This window comes from Cygnus atratus, chromosome 2, assembly GCF_013377495.2.
Source record: "Cygnus atratus isolate AKBS03 ecotype Queensland, Australia chromosome 2, CAtr_DNAZoo_HiC_assembly, whole genome shotgun sequence".
In the NCBI taxonomy this organism is placed as follows: Eukaryota; Metazoa; Chordata; class Aves; order Anseriformes; family Anatidae; genus Cygnus; species Cygnus atratus.
This window is the reverse complement of record NC_066363.1, coordinates 71,911,932-71,931,632: the sequence shown is the minus strand read 5'-3', so window position 1 is coordinate 71,931,632 and position 19,701 is coordinate 71,911,932. Positions and strand designations below refer to the sequence as shown.

At 38.0% G+C, this 19,701-nt stretch overlaps 1 protein-coding gene across 1 annotated transcript in view; it reads left to right on the top strand.

Moving 5' to 3' along the window:
• The window catches only part of MYO10 (myosin X), a 164,057-nt gene that overhangs the window by 89,128 nt on the left and 55,228 nt on the right, over positions 1 to 19,701 (top strand). The window contains exons 5-19 of the mRNA XM_035560318.2: positions 1,866 to 2,000; positions 3,330 to 3,454; positions 4,526 to 4,539; positions 4,671 to 4,755; positions 5,415 to 5,518; positions 8,287 to 8,416; positions 9,340 to 9,458; positions 10,158 to 10,304; positions 10,480 to 10,580; positions 10,818 to 10,884; positions 12,471 to 12,563; positions 13,292 to 13,360; positions 13,547 to 13,629; positions 14,986 to 15,094; positions 18,231 to 18,311. Of these exons, the coding sequence (XP_035416211.1) occupies positions 1,866 to 2,000; positions 3,330 to 3,454; positions 4,526 to 4,539; positions 4,671 to 4,755; positions 5,415 to 5,518; positions 8,287 to 8,416; positions 9,340 to 9,458; positions 10,158 to 10,304; positions 10,480 to 10,580; positions 10,818 to 10,884; positions 12,471 to 12,563; positions 13,292 to 13,360; positions 13,547 to 13,629; positions 14,986 to 15,094; positions 18,231 to 18,311 (1,462 nt within the window). The remainder of the gene's footprint in view (positions 1 to 1,865; positions 2,001 to 3,329; positions 3,455 to 4,525; positions 4,540 to 4,670; positions 4,756 to 5,414; positions 5,519 to 8,286; positions 8,417 to 9,339; positions 9,459 to 10,157; positions 10,305 to 10,479; positions 10,581 to 10,817; positions 10,885 to 12,470; positions 12,564 to 13,291; positions 13,361 to 13,546; positions 13,630 to 14,985; positions 15,095 to 18,230; positions 18,312 to 19,701) is intronic.

Here is a 19,701-nt window from a genome sequence, read left to right as displayed (position 1 = left end):
TGGAGCATAGGATGGAAGATGTGGGCAGAGGAAGGATGTTATCAGCAGAAGATCAGATATTTTTCATTGCATCCAGATCCTTGATGTTGAGCTATGTACTGCATGTGTGCTATCTACCTGGCTCGGAGGGTGAGAATTTAGGCAGGAAGAGGTGTGTGTTGCTGTATTAATGTTTTTGCATCAGGCAAAGATGATGGTGGCATTTGTGAAGCTCTTTCAAAACCGGTAGTAGCAATGTTTTGCTAGTCCTTTGGTGTACAGGGAGACAGTATTAGATAAATGGAATATTAAATACTTGCTTTGTTGGCTTGAGCATGAGTGGGTGCTGGCCTGTGAAGAGAAAGGGGATGAATACTGAAAAAGCATTAGGGGAAGGTACTTATAATTTGGAGTCCCAGACATCAAGGGTAAAACTAAATTAAAAATACTACAGAATTCGAGATAGTAGAAGTATGATGAATCATACATTCTGGAACATTTCAGCAAATTAGCATATCTTGTATTAAGTTTTATGAAACATCTTAAAGATTTGGTGATTGTTTGGGGGAAACACTTAAATCTCAGCTACAAAACTCTGTATCTCATTTTGTATTCTGAATGCTTCTTCCCTGATGATTTTTGTAATAGTTGGAATTCATTTGCAGGAAAATTACATGCTGCTTCCTCAGGCCGTACCTTTCTTACTTGCTTTGTACTAGAAAGCATCATTATCCTTTGCCATGACCTAAAATCACCAGGGTCAGCACTCAGTAATGGCACAACAAATGACTGTCAACTCAATTAAACTTGCTCCACATGCTCAGTTGTAGTCCATCAAAGCCAGTGACAAAACTCCCACTTGCTACAATGAAAAGGGTAGGATAAGACCAAAATACACCTCCTTTCATTGGGAATAAACCAAAATTAGGTACAGTTTAATTAGAAATTAGGAAAACTAGGAATTAGGCTATAGCATAGAATATAATGCTATGACTTCACTTGAAAAGTAAGCAAACTGGACAAACTTTAACCGCAGGCTATGTTTCTTAAAGGCTCACAGTATGCTTTTAGTTATAAAGTTACGTAATTGAAGGGAAACAATACTGGGGAAACAAGACAAATTTACACCTTATTGTTTTAGACCGTTTGTTTTGCAGAGAAATTGAGTGCATTGCTTTCTGCTGTATCAGCAGGATTGCTTATTAATAGTTGTTTTTTTTCAAACGCCAGTGTATCATTATCAAATAGCTTTGTTCTGTCAGTTAAGATGAGAGATTTTACATCTCTGAGAGGTGACAATTATTTTGAACTCATAAATATAGTTCATTTGGATAGGCATATAAAAAGTTTACAGAACATGTAAGTTACTATGACTATCAGTGTTAATTACAGTAGTAACCTGTATGCACTGGTATCTGACATCCTCCTCATGGCAGGACTCCCTCCTTAGCTAGATTGCTGCAGGATAATCCCAAACTTTCCCAGCCTAACTCATGCTGGGGAAACCTTCGTACTCTAGACTTTCTCACTGAGCATTGCTGTGCCTTTGTGCTAACTTTGTTTTTCAGTTTTCGTGAGAACTGTTGGATGGTATGTGTTCAGAGAGCTGCTCTTTGCCTCGTGGGTGTTGTGTACATCTTTATGCAATAAATGCCTTAAAATGCCATCTGGAAAGTTGTATAAAGCCTAAGAATAACTTGAATTTTGTTTTGAATGTTGTATTCAGCAAGTTTAAAGGCGTATTCTGTTGCTGTTTGAGAATTGTAACTAATCACACCAGACTTCCTGACCTCCAGGAGTTGAGAGTTTGGAGGGCTGGCCATGTAAAGGACTTCTTCCCTGGTAGCTAGAACCATCAACACACTTTCCTCCTCTTCTTCTTTCAGTGGTGAAAGTGGTGCTGGTAAGACAGAAAGCACTAAGCTGATCCTCAAGTTCTTGTCTGCAATGAGCCAACATTCGCTGGAACTGTCTTGCAGAGAGAAGACCTCCTGTGTGGAGCAAGCTATACTTGAGAGCAGGTACTCCCTTCATACGTGTGCGTGTAGTCCTGGGTGTTGGACAAAGGGTCTGTTAACAGAGGTGAGACAGTCTTATAAGATGAAAGTACTTCAAACCTGGGTTAATGGAAAAACGCAATTTTGGTTTTGTTTTGTGCCAGAGGCTCTATTGCTGTTTCACGCGACACCTATTAAGGTGTAGTAAGTTTAACAGAAAATTGGTTGGTTGGAAATTGCTTGATGGTCTCCAGGTACTTCAGACAGCTTTGAAGGACTGGAGAGTATTTTGCTACTTTGAAACCCCCATATATATGCCTTTTACTGCTCTGAAAACCATTAATGAATAAATAACCTTGCTTTCTTCCTAATGTAGGATTGTGCAAATTATTGCTGGTATTGTCTTGGTCTCATTTTTAGGAAAAGACTGAATCACTGAGAAACAGTTTAGAGACGGTCCCTCTACATGTGCAATACAATGCATGCTCACTAGTTTTTACAGGAGTTGTCTGTACTGCTGATGGAGTAGTAATTAAATAACTTATAATTGACTGAGCATCTGGATGCTCTTAGAGAGATGTGAGCACAGTGGGATGAAGCAAAAAGATTCATGGTTTTGAGAAGGACTATTTAGTGGTGGCTTTCATTTTTAACGTAGCTGAATTCAGATAATCAGTGAGGGAAATCGGTAATGGGAGGAAGAAACTATTGGTTTGTATAGCCTGCAGATAAGGAAGAACAATATTCAGCACAATGAGGATAAAGCGTGCAAGTGCTAAAGGGAGAATAAGGAGAACTGAGAAGACACAGGAGTAAATGCATCAGACAAGGTGGACTCTCTACACAAGAGTAAAAAGCAATCAGTGCTCAAACGAAATAACACATGGTTCTAAGCTATTTAAAAAACAGACAATTTGAGGTGCTATTACCTTTGTTTATTATGCTTCATCTCTTTTTTATCTTTTAATCTGCTGTATCTTTGTTTTTTTAATTGCCTTAGGATAAGGACTATTTTCCCTACATCTGTATAGCAATTTGCATGCACTGAGACTTTTTATTTCTATGATTTGAGTACTATAATGAGAATTGCTTGTGTCTTTTGCACAGTTACAGATTAAGCTGCTGAGTAATTTAGGACTATCAGTCTTCTTGTTCTTGAATACTTTCATATCTTGGTAGAAAATTGAGATGTCTGTTGTTAATAAATTGAGGGTAGTACTGAGGATGTAGATTATGGCTGAGGAAGGTGTCAGAAGTAGGCTTTACCAAGTGCTATCCCATTCACCAGTCCCCTGTGAAACTGTTAGCATTCTGGTCACGCTTTAACACTTCTGTCATTCTGTATTTTCACAGTCCAATTATGGAAGCTTTTGGCAATGCGAAGACTGTTTACAACAACAACTCAAGTCGCTTTGGGAAGTTTATTCAGCTGAACATCTGTCAGAAAGGAAACATTCAGGGAGGAAGAATTATAGATTGTATCCTTGTTTGGTGATTTGTCTTGTGTTTGCAGACAGCCTGTATGTACCTCCTCTGTGGAGGGCTGAGAGTGAAGTTGCATGTACCTTTTCTGTCCTTTCACCCTATTCTGAAACATGCACAGTTAAATTGACCTGATTTACGTTGGGAAAAGGAAGTAGTAACACCAAATCCTTCGTGTGTTTGTGCAAACATGCATTTGTGGTAGGGCACGATGTGTATACTCTCAGAGGACCAGAATTTTGTACTGCTGCTGCTTAGAGTGGTTCACCTGCATGCTCCTAAGTAGTGAGCTAACAGAGCCTTAGTTCTTGGGGATAACTTCAGTTGTCAGCTATTTCCCTCGTTCATTTTATCTGAAGATTAATTTCTCAGTTACTGGAAAAGTACTTGAAGGAGAAGAGCTGCTGAGTTTCTGCAGTGTGAGGGTGGGTGGGTCAAGTCATTAGATTTGTTCTGATGATTTGTCCTTAGATTTGGAAAATTAGCCTATGAGCCAGCTCCACCAGAGGTGTGCGGAATGAGGATGAGGAATACAGCCAGGGGATGGGAAGCTGTATAGATGAAGACACAGCTGACTAGACAGGGAGATCACGGACTCTGCTTGCTGTTTCAAAATAGTACCTGGAGTAACCAATGTAGAAATTTTTTACATCTTGCCTCTCTGTTTGGGGGAAATATACTGGTGGCTTCACCCTCTGAAATCCTGCTTAGTATTTTGAACATAAGTTGCTTTTGCAGTGGAACATATTTCATCCTTAAGGCTGCTCCCAAGCTTTAGATAAAAGACAAATTAAAGAAAAGTAGATGCTGTTTAAAAGGCAGGAAAAGACAAGTCCAGTTTTGGTGGGATGAAAGGAGAAGGTTTGGGAACACATCGATATTGTAACTGTTGTAATATTACCATTGTTCCTACTTTATTAATCTTATTATGGTAAAAAGCATGTAGTATGAAAAGACCATGATACTCTTCCTACTGTCTCAAATGAAAGAATTAAAATTAAAAATAGCTTATGTGTTAATTGCTTTTTGTTTTATTCCTTGACTGGAGTTTTTGTTCTTGGCTATAGATTTATTGGAAAAAGTAAGTTGACATTCGTTCATGCTCAGTTAATTTAGTTTGATTTAATATTTTCTTTGTATCTGAAGATTTAAAAAAAAAAAGTTCTTCTTGAAAATGGCTGTTTAAATAAAAACTATTTTTTACTTTGACAGAACCGCGTAGTAAGACAAAACCCTGGGGAAAGAAATTATCATATATTCTATGCTCTGCTGGCAGGGGTAGAAGAGAGAGAGAAAGGTGAGTGGCAAAGCTCAAGTCACACAGCTATAGTGGCTTTCTGTTAGCAGTCAGCCACAGTGACAGCAGCAGAGAATATAACTGCAGAAACTCAATAAGCCAAGCAGCAAAATGGATTATTTATTCAGCTGGAATTCACTGGGCATGAATTTGAGCTCTACCTGATAAAGTAACCTGCTTAGTTGAAGCTTAGTTGAAGAATGTCACCAAGCTGTGGGTCATTTTTCTCTCAGCTTCTTCTGTGGCCCTGGGAAAATTACTCAGGGACATATGTGCTTCGCCACGTTCAAGCTGAATATTTTTGCTGGTACTAAATAACTCCACAGCAACAAAGAGAAGAATTCTGGTTCCTCTAATCCTCTCTCATAAAGAATAAATCTACTGAACAAAAGAAATGACATTTGTATATGTGCAAATTTGCCTAAAGCTGTCTCAGTATCTGCCTTTGGGCCTGCTGTCTTTGCATGCTAAAAAATAGAATTATCTCCATTGTACAGCTAAACAAAGCAAAATAAAACACCATGTTTAATTTTAATATAAAATGTTATTCGCTACATTGTCATAATTTCTGAGAAGAAGATGAATTGTGAACTGTGTAGCTCTGACATATTAATCTGTGGATATTTTTTTTCATTCCTCCTCTTCTCACCCTTCATCAGATGCTTTTTACTTATCTGTACCGGAGAACTACCACTACCTGAATCAGTCTGGATGTACAGCGGATAAGACAATCAGTGACAAGGATTCTTTCAAAGAAGTCATTGTGAGTTGTTTCACTAATTCTTTATGCTTTAAAAACACCAGAGGAGTGGATGCCTGGGGCCTGTTGATAGAGCAGGGGACAAAGCCTTCCTGTACTTACCTGTGTTTCTCTCTGACATTCTGGCTCTGTGTGGAGCTCTCCCATAGAGACACTAAGCTGACAGGGACTTAGATTTTCTCATAACATGCCACTGTTATTGCGAGCATGTGTCATGTCACACCTCCAGTGCTTGATTTTTTTTTTTATTTTTTATTGTTTCACAATGGGTTATAATTAAGTGAAATGATTAAATTTTGGAATGAAAAGAGTATCAGATGAGAAGATAGTAAAGCATTTACATGCCTTTGCACTTCCCAACATGCCCAGCTGTAGGGATATTTACAGGAGTTTAGGGAACCTACCCATTTATATTTGTACGAAAACTATCCATATTCCCCGCTGGAGAAGCATGTCGTGAAGTAAACATAAACTGTAGTCCCTTTGTCAGCATAGCCTGTATCTGAAATAAAACAAAGCATCATAAACACAGGTGTGCACAGAAAGCACGTTCTGGTGTCCTGCCTTTAAACCTGACTCATTCCAAACATCCTCCAACAACAGGGTTGCCCTTTGTTCTTCATCTTAAAAAAAAATTCACAAAATAAAGTAGTATATTTGCTTTCCCTCCTTTGCCTTCCTCCAGTATAAATAGAACCACTACATCTATAGTGAAATGGCCAGTTATGTTTATAAAAAGGCTTATTTTATGTCTCTTACTTATGTGAGATTGTTCGCATAAAAATGTCAGAACATAAAGCAACTGGAAGTAGCCTGCCTTTTGTGGAGAGAAGGATTTGTTTTAGCAGATTGTTTTACATTGCAGGCGTGCCTGTTTCCACCGTCTTTTCATTCTAAAACTTTATATGGATCATGTAGTGCCTGCTTGACCAAGGCTGCAGTGCAGTGTGTGGGGAGTGAAGCACGTGGGCTTCTATGATTCTTTCAGCTGCAGTTGGGAAATCCAGTTGTATGCAGTAAAATACAGAGTAGAGATGAGTAAAATGTAAGCAGACTAAAAAACAAGTCCTGATGGAGATTTTCTCTGAACAGCTTTATACCAACGTCAGCAATTAGCTACAGCAATTAAAGTATACTGACTGTTAGGATAATTCGTAATTGCTTACCAACTCGCTAAGGTTATGCACAGTAGATTTTAAAAATCAATAGAAATAAACACTTTTATGCCCTTCACCAAATTATATTTGCTTAGCTATTTTAATCTCTTTGCCAAATTGAAAAATAAATGTGTATTTGATGCAGCAGTTACTATTAGTGTTAAAACTTCCTAATCTGGTGGAAGGCTGTTGGAAAAGTTGGTAATTTACCTAAATTATAGTCACATAGCTTAAGTAGATTAGCATGACATTTAATTTGTGCTAATCATCCAGGGGGTAGGCAGAGTATGAAATCAAGTTGGCAGGTGAAGTTTGTGTGCTGTCCAAAATGTGGACACGCTGCGTGCGCACGGTGAGGCTGCCCAGCCACTTATGTGGAGCGGGAGACCGGCAGAAACCCTGTAGTTTGCATTCACCTGTCTTTTCCTATTATATTCATCCCCTTTCTGTATGTTGATTGCAGTTTAAGTTCCAGAAATGTTACTTAGGTGAAACTTTTTTTATGCCCTCCCCCCTTCTTTCTTTATTGATGCTTTCCTGGAAGCAGGTGATTCTCAAATGCCTGCACTTCAGGCATTCTTTCCTTTGTATCTGTCTTTTTGTAGGAGACAGGGAGGAGGACTCGCAAAGTGAGCATGGAAATGAATTCATAGTGTTGCTGCCTTTTTTTAGAGCTCTGTTGTGAAAGGTCTTCTAAACAAAATACACCTTCAGCCTCTGCACTTTTATTCGCAGGATGGGTCTGAAGTTTTCCATTTGTAACTTACGATTTATTAAAGTTGAAGTGTGTCGTGTCTACTTGCAGTGACCATAACATGATGCACCTTAACTGCGAGGGAATAAAGCTATGATCTAGTCTCAGACAGGAGCATACTAGATCCAAGTTTTGGTAATTTCCAAAGGTATACACTCACCTCTTCTATGTCAGAGAACAGTGGATATTTCTCTCAATCAATAGTGATTTGCTGTTCTTGTTGTTACATAGTTGAGCCTTGATCATTGCCATTTTGTTAATTCATAAATTCAATCAATTTTATATAGGTCTGCTTTTCTTTCTCAGTTTTACTGTAACATTTCAGACCATACTGGTAAGATCTGTATTTGGGCTTCATGGCTGGCCCAGAATATGCTGTAGATGACCTCCTCCGAGATCTCCATGGCCAAGAAAACAAACAAATAAATCCTACACATTGCAGTGTTGCAGTGTTTCCTTCCACATGCCTTGTTAACTACAAGGCTAATTGGCAAAATTTGGTAAAAACACAGAAGAGGTTATCATCTATTAATGAAAAGCACTGAAATTGTCTAATACACAACTCAGTAGGGCATTTCAGTGTTTATATAATTTTAGTAAAGAATTTGAAAGCAAATAACAGCGTCCTTATAGCATCAAAAAGATTTCTTAAAACCAGACTGATACCTGCGTGTTCCAAGTTGTCCTCAGAATGTCTTGAAATGGAATGCATTTGTGTTGAAGCCAGAGGAATTAACTCCTGCTAGTCTTCTGTCAGTACTGACTTGCCTTGCAAGGGCTTGACAACATGGTGGGTTTGTGCTTGTCCCCATTTTTGAGTCAGTGAGTGTTTTATTTAAGAAGCCCACATGTCATTCCAGACTGCAATGGAAGTGATGCAGTTCAGCAAGGAGGAAGTGCAAGAAGTTTTGAGGCTGTTGGCTGGCATTTTGCATCTGGGAAATGTTGAGTTCATCACTGCTGGAGGGGCACAGGTGTCCTTTAAAACAGGTGAGAAGGCTGTGCTTTCCTGTAGCATGTAAATGTCTCTTGTAATCTTATATTCATTGCTAATAGATCCGACCATAGCAAAGACAAACACTGAAAAGGTATTTTTGCTTTTTAGCATTTGTAAATGTTGATTAAAGTTTTATTTTTTGCTTTTCAACAGATGAAGCAGATTAATCTTTGTTGCTGGATGCTAGATCTTAATTAGGAAAGACCTTGAGCATGTATTTATTCCATTAATAGTAGTGAAATTCCATTTCATTTTAATTCTTTGTTTGAAATAATCTCAAGTTGATCAAACTTATGTGAAAAAGTATGTTCCTTAACTGATACCTCCACTGAAGGTATATTTTATTTAGAGCTTTCTATACTGCAATTACAAACATGAAAGCATGTGCTGGTATGTGTAAAGACTAGGCTTGTGAATGTTTTAAATATTTGTTTGTATATGGCAATAAAAAATAGCATTATGTCCTGTTTTATATACTGCATTACAGCAAATTAAAATATGCATGTAAGAAGAAAAATCACTGGTTTTTGTTATCCTCATTATCCCAAAGGAAGCTTAAATACATTCATCTGGATGGCGATTTACTTTTTGTATCTGCAAAAATATGCTGGAGTAAGCAGCAGATTGTTCGAATCCTTGATATGTACCATTAAGAGGAAAAAATATGTGACTTAATTGTGATGAATCTCCACTGCTAAATTCCTTCAATTGTGCATATCTATGATACTGTGCTTTTTTGTTAGCAACAGAAAAAAACTCTAGAAATTCTAGCTGTCTTTTGAGCTCTAATTCCCATCATAGATACTTAGAAGCTTAGATGATTAGAAGCATCTTAAATGCTGATTGTCATAATAATATCAACAAATGAGTTCTACAACCTTATATATTCAAGGATGTATTTGTCTCCTTTTGCCAGCTCTGGGTAGATCTGCTGAACTACTGGGGTTAGACTCCACACAGCTAACTGAAGCGTTGACACAGAGGTCAATGATACTCAGGGGAGAAGAAATCCTAACACCTCTTAGTATACAACAGGTAAAGCCATCCATGTTTTCACATATTTCCCTGGTCTGGTCAATATATGGCTCAGTCTTCAAGTCCAGTTAAATCTTTGGCTGCCCGTGCATCAAAGTTGCTATCAAAAATACTGTGTAGTTTTTTTGGGAAAAATATAATTGGACTTCTATGAATCTCTGTAGATCCCATTCAGTCATTCTGGCCAGGGCTGGTAGCTTGGCTCTTGTAATTATTAAGTCTGGTTGCTTAACATTTTTTCCAATTTCTAATCATGCAGGCTGACAATTTTCCTTGTTTGACATTTGTGTTACATAGGCACTTTTGAAAATGTTCATTAAAAACAATTAGGTTGTTTACAAGAAGGGGATTAGAAAAAGGTAAACATCAAAATATGCTTACTAGTGGAAGGGGGAATATTACATTGTTATTTCCTACCCTTCTATTTTCTTCATCCCCAGTTTAAGTCTGTAATTTTCTAATCTTTGAATGCTTTAGTTTTAAAATCTAATTTTAAAGCCACATAGGTATACTACACTGGTAAAGCTTAATTTGGCACTCTTGGTAACTATTCAGACAATTGCTATAAAGGTACATAAGAATACAAAGCTGCTGGCATTATACTGTGCCTTAAGCTGTGTGGAGGATAATGACTGTCAAGGTCTGGTAAGTTCTCAGTTACACTGGTGATTGGTATGTTGTGTGTTATTTTCGTTGCAGGCAATCGATAGCAGAGATTCTATGGCTATGGCACTTTATTCTCAGTGTTTTGCTTGGGTCATTAAGAAAATCAACAGCAGAATCAAAAGCAAAGAGGACTTCAAGTCCATTGGAATTTTGGACATATTTGGATTCGAAAACTTTGAGGTAGATTTCAAAAATTTGTTCAGATGAATTGTCTGATATTGATGCTTCATTGTTCTACATAGCTTTGTCATCTTCACTGGAATTTATTAAATTTGTTATAACTTTAATCAGTTCATTACTTGCAAAGTAAAATGCTTTGAATTTATACATTTTTGAAAATGTCTTCTCTTTTTAGGTAAACCGTTTTGAACAGTTCAATATTAACTATGCAAATGAAAAGCTCCAGGAGTATTTCAATAAGCACATCTTTTCCTTGGAGCAACTGGAATACAGCAGGTAAGGGTTACAGGTGAAATTTGAAAGAATTTTGAGAATATAAATATTCACTCAAAATTTGCATTACCAGCTACTTTAGCTTCCTTTGAAAGTATCTTACTCTGTGACTATGTATTTTTTAAAAGCAAGCTGATTTCACAGTAATTTGCAAGACAAACACATCAGCTCCTCCCATTTGTATATTTAAAATCTTTTCTTTGTAGTTGTCAATAAAAAGTCTCTCCTTATTTTCCCTAGGGAAGGACTAGTTTGGGAGGATATTGACTGGACAGACAACGGAGAGTGCTTGGACCTTATTGAAAAGGTAATAAAGTATTTGGTATCAGTACCGATTTCTAGATCTTTTTCTCGGGTAAAATGTTTTTAAAACACTGCTGACATAAAAGAGTAGATGATAGCAGCTCTTGCATGTTTAAGTAGTGATCTTGTAATGTGATCATTTTCATGCGTGGACATATTCTAGATTATATTGTAAGCTCAGTATACATATCTTTCCTTGTAACTTTTAACAGCGTATGATTATATACAAAAGGAATATCTGGAAATGATTTAAAAGAGTAGAGAGTCTGTCTTTAGTCATGAAGCTTGCCTTCCTGTTTTTTTTTTTCCTCCTATTAATGATACTATATTCATTGCTATAGTAAAAAAAATTATAATAAATTTAACACTACAAAGTCCACATTTAAAGTATAAAATGCAAGATAATTTTTACTTTGAAGATTTTGCAAGGCAAAAGAGAAGGCTGACAAGGTGGCAGGAGGGGATGGGACAGGACAAAAAGAATGACCATGTCTTTCTCCCATAATTGCTTTTTCTGGATTATGGGTAAACTTCATTTGTTGCCTGACAGTTTTTGCTTCATCCTTAATTTGATGTGTGTTCTGATTTGTACTAAAGAGACATGTAAAAGATCACGAAGTTTCTCCATAATTATTGACAGGAATATTAGCAGTGAGGGGCAGGTGAGACCCAAGTTCACTGCTTAGAAATGGCTGGATGCTCTCTGGCTGGATGAAAAAGCCTAAGTTACAAACAGTTTCATGTGTTCACTTCTGCCAGCAGTACAAGAGGACTGCATGAATTTATCTTTGCATGGCTTTTTGAGTTTAGGTAATCACAGAAACTCCATGGTGGTAGGCAGAGGATGCAAGTGTCAGGATGTGACTGCTATCAGGACAGTGGAGTTTGGCAGAGACTCCTCTAGGCTAAGAGGAAGTGAATTATTAAAATGTGCACCTGGAGAACTGTGTTTTTCTGAGAGGCTGTATCAACCTGAAGTTTGCTGGACACATTAATTAACTGCAGGGTAGCTTACTTTGTTTACCACCTTTTCTAGTACAAGAAGTAGGGAACATCAAAGGAAATTATGAAGAGGCATATGCAAAACAAAGGGAGGTTCTGTTTTATGCCATGCATAGTTAAACGGTACATCTCTCGTTGTGCCCCTGGGCACTGTGTATGCTAGAAGTCCTCGTTGGTTCATCAAGTAAGTAGATAAATTCACGGAAGAAAAGTTGTTGAAAGGTTCAGGCTTGGGGAGCTCCTGAGTTGCTGATCATTGGAGACTTTTAAGGCAGGTTGGAGTTGTATTCTGAGGCAAAATCACTGTATGCACCTAAGAACTCCCTACACGAAGAAGATTGTGGCTTCTTTCAGTAGCTTTATTTCTTTGTTTTGCCTGCATATTGTATGCTGTATGTTTCAAAAGGAGTACAGCCAGGAAAACAGGATTGCAGTCTTCTAGGAGAGTGGGTTTTTAGTCACATACTTATGGCTTTGCATTTCTCTGCAAACAATACCTTCAAGAACGTTGTGATTTTTCCAAACTAGGGACAAGATTGGTGTCCATCTGTGCACTAACTCATCTTCTGCCTGTTTTCACTGTTATAGAAACTTGGCCTTCTGGCGCTCATCAATGAAGAGAGCCATTTTCCTCAAGCTACTGACTCCACCTTACTGGAGAAGTTGAACACCCAGCACGCTGTATGTGATGTCTTGCTGATGTATTCTGGGCAAATTATGGAGGGTCTTTTTTCTTCTGTAGGAATTCATGGTTCAAATACATGACATATAGTTGCAGAGGATGTTGTGGATATGATCCAACTTGCTTTCAGAACTTGAGTCAGTTACCACGGAAAACACATCCTTGTTATTGTCTAGGTCGAGTTACATATTGGTGAACAGGTCAAATTCAGCTCTTAGAGCTCTGACAACCCACAGTAACTCAGATTACTTGGATTTTCAATTTCCCTTGATTTAATGAAGTATTCACCTTGATGTCATTTTCCAAAGTGTTGCTGTTCCCTCTGTACAGAATAGCAGCATTACCTTTATTTGTAATCCTAGAAATATTTTCAAGAATTTTGGTGATGCAAGCATATATCTACCAATCTTTGTAACTGCCAATTTAAGACAGAGCCATCCTTTCCGAGATGCCTTTAATAGAAGGGTTTGCCAGATCGTTTCAGCTTTAGTATAATGTCTTTGTAGATACCATCAATCTGTTATTATTGCATTTGAAGCAGTCCAGACTAACAAATCCTATTACCGTTATAAGTTGGTTGTTTGCTTTTGGAGTACTAATCTTCTGGGGAGTTTGCAGGAAGACAATGGTTTGTTTAAGTCTGGGTTGAGAGGATAATGTGACCCTTTGTACTATTCTACTCCACGGCCCCTCAGATATTTTTCTCTTTTCTTTTTCCTTCAATTAGAACAATCCTTTTTATGTAAAACCACGAGTTGCTGTTCACAATTTTGGAGTGAAGCACTATGCTGGGGAGGTAATTTTCTTTTCTTTTCTTTGCTGAAATTATTCCAAACAGAATTTTCATTAGCTTAATTTTACCCTGAGGCTGCTCAAAATTAACTAAACCACTCTGGTCCCTCAGTGCTTTTTACAGTTCCACCATTGTGAGAGGTGTTCAACTGCTGGGCTTGTTGTTTGAATCAGCTCTGTTTCTTGCTAGGTCCAGTATGATGTCCAGGGGATCTTGGAGAAGAACAGAGATACTTTCAGAGATGATCTCCTGAACTTGCTACGTGAAAGCAGGTACATTTCCATGATTTTTGTTTAGGACATCATGGTAAGAGGTGTCATATCACCTAATTCTGCCAGGGTTTGAGTATGTTAAATGTTGCATAGCACCAGACCTTGACAGAGTTGAAATGAGCAGAGAAGAAATATCAGAGGTGCCTGTAAGCAGATCTGACTGTAATCAGTTCTCACCGAGTCAGGTTTTCCCCTCTCATTGCCATTCACTCCAGGAGGTTGCTAGACAGCTCACTTGCTACCTTGTGAGTAAGGAAACTGAAGGCTGGTGATGGTTTCCCACTATTACAGGGTGCCACGCAGGCAGCATGCATGCATGGTGTTTCATTTCACATACAGCTATTTCTGGCATTCCCTAATTTGGTTGAAAGCTTGGTGTTCAGGACCTACCACAGTGCAAATTAATAGTGAAGGCTTAAAGGGAAGAGTTTCTATAGTCTATAGTCTGCTCTTGGATGTCTTGCATGTCTCTGTACTTGCATGCCTCCTCTCATTCTGTTGTGTAAGGTCTCACAATCCTTACAGTACCTTGTAAGCTGGATCAGGAGCAGGATCACATGCCTTTCTGTAAGCATATGACTGAGACTCAGGATGCACGGGGGCTAACAGGAGAGGAGGATGCTGAGCCCAGGTTGTCTCTGTTCTTGGCAGCTGCCCTAGCCCATCCAGTCATCCTGCCTTGCTGTGGGAGTTGTTTGCTTGTAAATCCCTTAAGCTGTTCTGTGCAGGTGAAACTATTAATAAGTATTTCTCTCTGTATGTTGCTTGTTCTATTTTCATGATATATCTGACATGGCATCTGTTAATTGACGTATGTACGTTGAAGTAGTAAGTTAAAGCTGCAGGACCTAGTTTTGGAGTAACTCCGTTTAACTCCTGGAGTAACTCCATTTAAGTTAACAGATCAGTAGAAGTGATAGGAGAGGGATACCAAAGTGATAGCATGAAAAACAGCATATACAGCTAGCATCTGAAAGTGAGGCTCACATGGGTAGCTGTTTTGTGTTGTGGTACAAAACAAAATGGAAATTTCACTTGTTCAGGTACAGTTCCTATTATAGTCACCTGGAGTTTTGGTTGAGTGAGTGGAGTAAAATGGAGTAAAGATTCTTCACACTTCATTTCCATGATGGCATGTTAGGAAGGGAGAGGAAAAAACCTCTTTGTTTTTGTTTTTGCTCACCTGAGTAAATTCTGCAAAGACAAAGTCCGTAGTTTAAGTTATGGAGAAAATTCTTAAGTGTTTTTTTTTGCATGGAGGATTTGCTTTCTGAGGGACAGAGTTTACTCTGCATTCTGTAATGGTACAGTGTGCTCTGTATACTTTAAAGATTTTCTTTCTCCTTTCTGTTTCAGTCTTGATTTCATCTATGATTTATTTGAACATGTTTCAAGTCGCAACAATCAAGACACTCTTAAATGTGGAAGCAAGCACCGAAAACCCACTGTCAGTCTACAGTTCAAGGTCAGTTATTGTGTCATCTCTGCTCTGTAGCTAATCAGTGAAAGATAAACCCTGTTCAGTAAAGAAAATTGTGGATCAAAACAGGTGGAAAATTAAGCATCAAAACAATACTGTCTCTTCTATGAAACTGCACTTACTAATCAACTGATTGGGCATACTAGTTAGTTTCAAGCAGAAGCCAAAGTTCACATCACACCATCCACACAAAACTCCTGTTGCTTTTCATTTGTTTACTTGTCCTTATTTTAATACTCCACTATGAAGTTGGTCTCTGGTTTTGTTTTTTCTTTCTAATTCAAAGCCAACCACACAAATGCACAAAGCCGTACAGCAGTGCCTGTATGCTATGAAAAATAAGTACTGAGTAAATATCTCACTAAGATGTTGCATTGCTTTGTAACTTAACTTGGAAAGCATTTATATTAAACAGCTTTTTATGAGGCTTTATAGGCCTGCCATCAAAAATGGCACCAAATTGAAATCTAGCATAAAGTCGATCTGCAAATTATTTAAAAGAGAAAGATTGGCACAAAACCCTTTCTAAATTGCAGGAGTACAAGTCTGGATTAGTTGTCTTTCATTTTGCTTAAATTAATATACATTTGTACTCTTCGTTTACTTTTTTTTTTAAAGGGAGCAGGCTTAACCCCCTTGAGGGCAGATTTTATCCGAATAGACTATTGCTGACTGTTGGACAAAACAGGAAGGAATGTATGCTGGGGCGCACACAGTGTATTTTATTGAAAAACATTAATGTTATATTCGTGGACAGCCTGCTCTGTGCTATCATTGCTCGTTTCACAAAATACTTGTGGTGGGGTGAAATTATTTGCTAGCTCTTGGGGATAAGGCAAGGTACTGTTTCCACCCAATCATATCTGTGTAAAGTAGATCTTAAGATGTTAACATACAGAAATTTAGTATATTTTTTTATCCACTTTGCAAGGTAGAACATACTGTGGAGTTCCTTCTCTTCTTCATCAGGGCCCATAGACAGCATAAAACATGATAAAATATGAAAGCAAAACATGGTTGCCTCTTAGCTAAAGCTCCAGTAACTGACCATTAACTAGTCAGAGTGCTTTACAAGAGGTTGACTTTCAAGTCATGCTATCCCCAATGAATTTGTTTGGGTATTTTTCCATGTTTTAAAGCTGTCCAAAGTTCTTAGGATAGGCTGGTTAACTTTTTTTCATTTAATTCAGAGTGCTGACTATTGTGGGCCAGGGGGTGCATGTCAAATAGCTGAGGATGGATATTATCTGTGTGAGTTTATTGCTTAAAGCAAGGATAACTTCATTTTGGCTCATCATCTGACATTGACTTAAAGGTGTGCAGAGCTTTGTAAAATCTGGATGCCTGTACCGAAGATGAGTGTGAAAACAGATCAAATCGTCTTTGTTTAGACTGACCAACTTTCCAGTCTGTGCTGGTGTTGTAGCTGGTGTTGCTAGAAGTCTGAGAATTGGCTTAGAGGTCCACAGATAGGTAATGTTCATGCAGGTTTATGCAAATGAAGCCATTACTTCTAAAGTGTAAATATTTGTCTTTACACAAAAATATTTGTATCTTCTAGCTGTTTAATATTTGCTGCCTCTGACTCCTAGTCTGGAGGCTAGCAAAGGCAAATAACCCCCAGAACTATCACTTATATTCCCAGTCACTTCACCATTTGCTCCCTTTGCTCTGTAGCAACTCCTGTGCACGTCCACAGCTCCACAGCTCTGCCTGTTGCCTTTATCGCTTCCTGTTTAATCACCAAGAAAGCCCTTCATTTGCAGATTAAAGCAAGAATTTGTTGCAACAGACTGCCCTTGGCAGTTTCACTCAAAAACATATGGTAGGGCACACAGTGTTGCTCCTTTAGAAAGTGAATTTTCTCTCTACTTGGCAGCTTGCTCTGTATCCTCTTTGCTGCCTGGCACACAGTGCCACCTTTGAGGAGTGAAACGTTATCATTGCTAGTTTTCAGTGCTGTTCAGAGTGTGGGCTATGTTCCTGTTCAGTCGTTTGTATCTCTGCAAAGTAAATATAAGATTTCAGTTTAAAACAGAATATCATACTTAATGATACAGAATGGGGCAAGTTGGAATAATGGCTCAGGAGGGAAAGGGGTGGATGTATAATTAAAATAATAATCATAAAAAGACTGAGGGTTTTTTGTGATTTTTATCTCCAGTTTGAGGTTTAGATAACTGATAGTCTAATGTGTATTGGGTCATACAGAGTTACAAATCTCAGAGGGAGAGAAAAAAAAACATTTTTTTCTCTATTTTTCTTTTAACGTACCTTATAGCATATCTTTTTATTGTTAAATACAATAAATAACTGCTAGCAGTTAGCTATCAAATGAAATAACTGTGCAACTGTCTGCTTAAGTGTTGTCTTTCAGTAAGATATATTTTCTTTACCACTATATAGTTTACTCAATTTTTGTCAGCTAGGGGGATTTGTTTGAAAACCTATTACTGACAAAACAATAGCTACTATATTCTAAAGTACTTCTTATTTTTCAGAAATGTTTTACGTTTTTTCTGCCTTCATGTTGATTTATATTTACTACTACAAGTAAGGGAGTAAGTAATTTACTACTAGCAAGAAAGGGAGACACCATGTAGGAGAGGGGAACTCTGCACAAAATGCTGCTGATTGTTGGGAAATTGGGAAGTGAATGGGTATGGTGTGGTTCAAATAAAAAGAGGAAATCTAGTTTTTGCAGTTATTTTAGTTTCACCTTAGACCCCCATTTTGCTTTGTGGCTTGCTTGAGTATAACAGTTTGCAAATATGGATCCTAAGTCTTAAACACTCATTCAAAGATACTTGAAACAGCAATTTTCCAATTTGTTGTTTCCATATGAACAGTTTCCTTCATTATCAATCTGTACATCTTGTTCGCTGTAGAACAATGATGAAAGTTTTGATCAGAGGGGCTGGTGGAAGAAACAAGCATGCATGTGTTTATTCTGTATGCTCACAGTATGACTTTACATAATGTTGTAATTTCTGGTGTGAACCACTAGGTGTTGCAGTAGATACTTTCTGCAGTGCTAAGCTGTAAGAGCTTTTTCTGGGGTATTTTGCGTGTACAAAAAGTCCACTTGTGAAGTGCTGTCTTCTTTCTACCTGTATTTTAGGAATCGCTTCATTCTTTAATGGCAACACTGAGTTCTTCAAATCCTTTTTTCATTCGATGCATCAAACCCAATGTGCAGAAGGTAAGATTTAAAATTGCTTCTGTCTTTTCTCTGTATCCCAGGCTTAATCTTTCACTGCTTGGTTGGTTGTTTACAGACGTGTGATGTAGACAGTAGCATTCTTTGCCACCTTTGTAAAAGAATCTGCAAAGTAAAAGTACTGGGAAAGGTTTTTGATTGTTTTTTTTTTCAGGCAGGCTTTGTCTCTGGGCACCTTTTCAATAGCCATTGTTCAAAACTCTCTGTGTGGCTCTAAGGATGGTTATAAAGGGAAGAGTTGTCAAATGTGCAACATTTTATAACCTGTGAGAGCCTTTTTAGGAAAAAGATGTCAAAACTACAATGCTAGTTTTAAATCAGTAGAGGAAGTGAATGGTGTTGCATATAATGAATCAAACTTTTCTTTCAATTTATGTACAGTTCAAGGCGTAATCATGCTGGCTGTTAAGTTCTGTTACAAAATATGTTTTTAAAACAGACTTGGAAACTCAGGCTTACTGTATCAATTTGTCTTTGAGTTGCAGATAATGATAGAAGATACCAAGACTTACTTAGATATGTTTGAGGGCTCTGTAGGAGATGGAGGTAACAGTATAGTAATTGCTGATGTTAATATTGTTAGCTGGTCCTGATATTCTGGGATTTTGTGTGTCATTTTCTGGCTTTATAGACCATTGTTCGGTATGGTCTGCATATGTAAAAATGCAACAAGTGGCGGTACTAACAAAAATGGTTTATGGTTTTCACAATGCAAATAGCTGACTTTTCTATAAATCTGGTTTTATATACTACATTACTATTGGTTATGTAGTTAGGACAATAAAGCATCAAACCAGGCAGATTTAATTCCAGCTTTTTTGGATAGTCTGTACAGTACATCCCTGACTGTACATGCTTTCAGCTGCTGTTTTTAACTACGCTTTTGCACTGTTGCTTGTAGTATGTGAAATAACATGCAGATTGCGGGCACCTTAGCGAGAGGAACTAGCCAGTAAGCAAATGGGACCTGTTTTCTGTATTCTGAAGTCTTTGATGGTCTGAGTACACTTTGCTTTGCAGCCACAAGGCAGCCAAAACCCCATGGGTGACAGAGCCTTTGCTGGCAGCTGGGTTCGATCAGCATGTGTGTGTAGCAACATTCTTGATCGCTGAGGGAGTGCAGTTTTGAAAAGCCTCTTTTTTTTCTGCTCCCATTTCTTTTCTGGAAGCCCCACAACCCTTATAAAGCCCAACTGCTGCCACTGGAGTATAAGAAGAATTTCTGTAACTCGCATTTTTTTTTCTTGTTTGTCCATTTGCATCCAAGTCAAGCTCATCTCCTTAGTGCCAAAGTCACAAGGATTTGCCATGGTTGATGCAAGGACTTGGGTGCTTGTTGCATTTCCATAGCAAGAAAACCACTGAGTTCCCA